At 34.4% G+C, this 5,755-nt stretch overlaps 1 protein-coding gene across 1 annotated transcript; it reads right to left on the minus strand.

Annotated features, from left to right (window-relative positions):
* Positions 1–4,308: 4,308 nt before the first annotated feature.
* CABS1 (calcium binding protein, spermatid associated 1) lies at positions 4,309–5,480 on the minus strand. Its single transcript, XM_004286967.2, is given in 2 exon segments — positions 4,309–4,403; positions 4,406–5,480. Coding segments are annotated over 2 exon segments (1,170 nt in total).
* Positions 5,481–5,755: the final 275 nt, after the last annotated feature.

Consider the following 5,755-nt stretch of genomic DNA (forward strand, 5'->3'; position numbering starts at 1 on the left):
AAGATCAGATGAGGACTTCCAGACTTTTTATCCTAAAGGTGAATTTGAGGGCACTGGACACAGTATTTCCTTGGTTATTTCTTTTTTGTTTTTGCTGTTCATATCTTAAATTTTGTTTTTTTAGAATAACTTATCCTTATTTTAGCACCCTAAAATCTAAATCAAAATAGAGTCCTAGATCTGTGTCCTTTTGCATGTAAAGTAACTTTGTATACAAAGAGACTGAAACTTTAGAAAATAACTTGCTCATAGCTTCACATCCTGGTATTTTAACCTGATTTGTTTATCTCTACAGCTTTGTCTTTCATCTGCACCAAGATATTTTTGAGTATGTTTAACTTCTGTTAAGAAAATTTTGATTAGTTTTAATTCTTAATTATGATTTTGATTAATTCTTACAGTGAGTAACCTGTAGATAGAGAGATTCTGTCTTAGGCATTTTTGTGTCTCTGTCAACTAGTCGACTTCTGGGAATAAATTTAGGTGATAAATAATGCTTTTACTATGTTAATATATATGAACTTCCTTTTCTTTTCTGACTATAAGTTACACCTAATCCAAAATTCTACAGAATGAGAGAAAACGTGAGGATTCCAACTCGCAAGATTTGTTCTCATTAAAGAGAAGCAGCCAACTTGGCTAGAACAACTATCGACTGAGGCTGATACTAGAGCATTCAGATTTCTACATAAAATTTTCATGTCACAGAGTAGTGTGACATGTAGTTAAGCTTGTTCTTATTTTTATTATTTAAGCACAAGTTAAGCTTGTGCTTACTTTATTATTATTCTGGTTAATAAGGTAAATGGAATACATTGATAAACATTGGAATATACTGAATATTGGAATATATATTCTTTTTGGTTTCTGCTATAGTTTGTCTCTCTACCTCTTGCTTCCTCTACTATCCGCAACCTAAATTTTACTGTTTCATCAAAATAATATTTCTAAAACACAATTAACATATTAATCCCTTGCTTAAAACTTTTGACACCTCTCATTTTCACATCAGCATTTCTCAAACTGTTACACAGAGCATTAGTTACTAAAGAGATTTACTGGAGCTCTGTGAAAATATAGCTCCATGTACACTTAAACATATTCTCACTTAAAGACTCCAAAAAATTCACCCCAACGTATCAATGTACTTTACCATGAAAATCTTTTGAACTCCTGCAAAAAGCCCTATTAATTTTGGCAAAACTAACTCAGGAAATGTAAGCTGTTAGTTATGTGAAATGTTAACCCTAAATTGCTATACACATAGTGCAATATTTAATTTTATGTGTTAACTTGGCTAGATTATGGTGCCTAGTTGTTTGGTCAGGCACTAGTGTAGATGTTGCTGTGAAGGTGTTTTATAGATGTGATTAACAATCAGTTGACTTTAGGTAAAACAGATTACCTTTCATAATGTGAATAAACCTCATCTAATCAGTTGAAGGCTTTAAAAGCAAAGATTTCTTAAAGTTTTAAGTTTCTTCAAAAAGAAGAAATTCTGCCTTGAGACTGAAATATTGAAACTCTGAGTTTCTAGCCTGGGGAATTGCCTTGTGGATTTTGGATTCAAAACGGCAATATCAACTCTTAACTCAATTTTCAGCATATCAACCTGTGCTATGGAGTTGAAACTTGCCAGTCTCAACAGTTATAATAATCCAGTTTCTTAAAATAAATCTATCTATCATATATCTATCTATCTATCCATTCATCTATTTATCTGTCATCATTGGTTCTGTTTTTCTGGGGAGCTCTAACTTATATACATGATCTGACAGTTTGCTAATTTTTCCTTTTGTAAGGCTGTATCAGTCATTTTGATATATATGTTACCATTCTCTCTCGGCTCCACTGTGCTCTAACCTTTCTTCAATATTATTGAGCACACCAAGTTTTTTTATGCTTCTGGACCTTTGTCCTTGCCCCTCCCTCAGCTTGAAACCAGTGATACCCTTCTTGTCCTGGTAAACTCATTTTCATCTGTAAGTATCCAGATTATACCATCCTTCCTCTGAGAGCATTCATAGCCTAATAAATGAAATCTTCGTTCACTATTTCATTTAACTCGTTCATTTAACAGATGTTTATTGAACTTCTATTGTGTTCAAAGCTCTCAGAATTGAGCAGTGGAAAAGAGGGATATGATCTCTTCCCTTAGGATGGGGTTATCAGATCTCTTTACTCAGGACACTCTAGTTTATGCCTCTTGTTTTGGAGTCATTATTAATAGTGCCTTCTTTCAGTCTCAGAAGTGTTCCAGTTTTGATGATAAATTATGTGATCATCCAAATATCCAACATATAAATGAGTAGGAAAGATAAACATTGTACAAACAGGTGTTATGGGTTGAATTGTGTCTTTTCTCCCACTCTCAAATATGTTGGAGTTTTAACTCCCAGAACATGTGAATGTGACCTTATTCAGATATGAGATCTTCGCAGATGTAACCAAGTTAAGATGAGGTCCTGCTGAATTAAGGGGCATAATCCAATGACCAGTGTCCCAAAAGCAGGAGAAATTTGGACACAGAGACACAAAAGAGAACATCATGTGATGAAGGAGGCAGAGATTGTAGTGATATGTCTATAAGCCAAAGAAAGTCAACGATCGCTAGCAACCACCAGAAGCTAGAAAGAAGCAAGGAAAGATCTTCCCTCGTTAAACAAAGTCCCTGGAAGAAACTATAGCTGGAGTTTTTAAAATAATGATGCTTTTCAGCTTGCTTTGTATTTCAGTACTCAGGTTGATTTGAGGATAAAATGATTAAAACCTTTAATAGCTTTCAAATATACTCTGAATAGAATCCAGAATGTTCAACAAACACCGCATGATTTGCCTCCTGTCTACTTTTTCATTTCAACTTGTGTCATTTTCCAACTGAAGACATGTTCCAACCACATAGTCTGTTCATATTCTTGAATAATTTGAGCCATTTCTAGCCTCAGGGCTTTGGGCATGTAGTGTCCCCAACTCTCCACATTTTTCAATCTTTAGTTTGAATCTCACTTTCTCAGACACAACTTCCCTGGACTTGAATTTGTGTGAAGCCTGAAGCTATAATCTCTTATTATCATTATTATTATTATTTTGCTTGTATATCTAACATAATCTGTAGTTAGACATTTACTTGTTTAACATTATTCTAGTCTATAGTCTATCTAATGGTGTAAATCCCTATCCCTCTCTGTCCACTTTCCACATATGTACCATTAAATTTCAACTAGTATTTTGGCATTGTTTTTCTTTTTTAAATATAATAAAATCATGAGTCCTTAAAGAATAATTCTATTCTTGGTATCCAGAGCTATTATTAAGTTATTCTTTAAACAAACAATGGATTTTCATTTTACTCATATCTCTCTTAATTTGAGAATTCTGGTCTAGAATATCAATCACATTTACACACAGTAAGCCAGTTGCTGTCAACAAGATTTATTTAAGAAAATTCAGCAAAGTGGAAACAGACCAGTTTTAAAAGTTGGTATCAGAAAAGAATGAAGATGTATGTCCTTGAATTGCTAACCAAAAGTATAAGAAGAGTGCTGTATCAGTGCTTAAGACCTGAAAAATATTGACAAAAATTCAGGAAAGAAATTTTAAAGAAAAAATTAAATTGATTCACATGTTTATATACAATATTGTTTTTGACAAATGTACACATTTGTAAAATATCAGTTTTGCCTTAGTCTGCATCCAACATGAGCCAGGAACCCTGTAATGTTTCTTATGTTTCTTACAAGTGGATGCTAAACAATTACTAAATAACCTTAATTTTTCTATGAGTGAGGACTGGAAATATATTTTTAATAAAAGAGAATCATTGGTTGCATACTAATAAAATATCTGTTTAGAATAAGCATTTAAGGTCTTTTAATACTACAATAATTGTTTTTGAGATACATTGTTAATTTGATTATCTTTGTCTCTTTAACTCACATTAAAATATGCTATTAAGGCTAGATGCAGCAGGGAGTGAGCTTTCTTTATTGCTCTCTCTTAATACCCCTGAAGACTGAGATTAAAGATTTTATATTAAAATAAGTAATTATTGAATAACTCAATTAAACTTTGTGATAGTAGGGGAACTCCTGTATTGCTGAGTTTTTAAAGTTTCCATAAATATATTGTGCTGTATGACCACTATTCTTAAACATCTGTATTTTCTAAGTTTTATACTTGCCTTCAATGCTCACATTTTTTCATTTATTAAGAGTTTTGCTTGCTGGACAAACTTCTTAGATGTTAAAACTAGCTATCTAGACTACTGCGCAATTCTCTGTGGCATTTTTGTTGTTCTTTTTATTGCTTTCAAATCAGGAACTCATATGGTTCTTCTTTCAGTAGTTTAAAGACACCCATTTCAGTTATGAAAGTGTCTTTCTTATGGTTTAGGGTATCTAGATCGGGGTAGTTCCTGACAGTGCTTCAGTGTCCTTTGTTACAGATTCTGTTCTATTATTTTCAGACAAATCTTCTTTTGTCATAGTAGGTGAATCTTCCACGTGGTTCGTAGCTACTGATGCAGGGATAAAGAAGTCATATCTGGATTCAACAGCAGTAAGAAAAACGGGATGGCTCTCTGCTTCATTTATCATCTCTCTCTCCATCCAAACACTGACTCCATCTGTAGACTCTTCATCAGTTAGCAGAATATCTTCTGGGTTATCTTTTTCTCTTTCACCAGGGATAGTGAGTTCAAACACAGCAATGAACTTTTCCCCATCAGAATCAGTTAGTTTAGGCACAGCATTGGGGTCATTTTCAGGAAGAATTAGGTCAATTTCAGTTATTTTCTCTTCTGTAAGGGTGATTATGTCTGGAACAGTGGTGAAGTTTTTTTCAGTAGCTGGAGCGATTTCAGCCTCAGGGATAGAGGAGTCAGTGATATCAACAGCCTCATCAGCAGTGACATTGAACTTAACTGTGGAACCATAATTGTTAATACCAGGTTCACCCATTGTAGCTGGAAGGATAGGGGTATCAGCAATGCTGGCTGTGCTTTCCTTTAGTGTGCCAGAGACTTCAGGAGTTAGTGAGACATCTTCATACCCTGGGTCAATGGTATACAAGAGAATATCTTCTTTTGCCATGTCAGTGTAAAAATCTATTAAGGAAATAGGAGCTGGTGATGATATATTACCAGTTTTCATGGGCATGAAGTTTTCAGTAATAGACCCATTAGTCATTGGATTTTTAGTGTCTGTCAGAGTGGCAACTTCTTTCTCCAGATGGGATTCAACTTCACCTTCTAATTTTAGTCTTTCCTTTGGAGCTGTAAACTTGTTGCCTGTAGTTGTTGAAAAATCACTTTCTAGCACATAGTCATTTACTCAAGTAATGTGGTCTCCTTCTGAAGTAATAGTTGTTTCTGATTTAATAATAGTGTTGTTAGTTCCAAAGAAAATGGTTGCTTCAGTTATTGTCTTAGTGTTTTCTGTTGGAGGATGAGAATAAATTTTTGGCAAACTATCTTTACCCATGGGAAAAAGTGTCACCATGCACACTCAGAGGTCTTTCCCTGGGCTCTGTGGTATCCCTAGGCAGGAGAGTGGTGTTCTTTATAGTGACTGAAGCATTGGTCATCATGGTGATTGTTGCATCAACCACAGGGCCAATGGCACTGGCTCTCCTTGGAGGTTGTTTCTGTGCTCTGATTGGGCACTGTTATGATTACTTGTATTAGATGAAAAGACAATAGAGTCCCCTCTGATTATGAAATCAACATTCACAGCCAAATAATACAATTGCAAGGAAC

This window comes from Orcinus orca, chromosome 4 (assembly GCF_937001465.1).
Source record: "Orcinus orca chromosome 4, mOrcOrc1.1, whole genome shotgun sequence".
NCBI lineage: Eukaryota > Metazoa > Chordata > Mammalia > Artiodactyla > Delphinidae > Orcinus > Orcinus orca.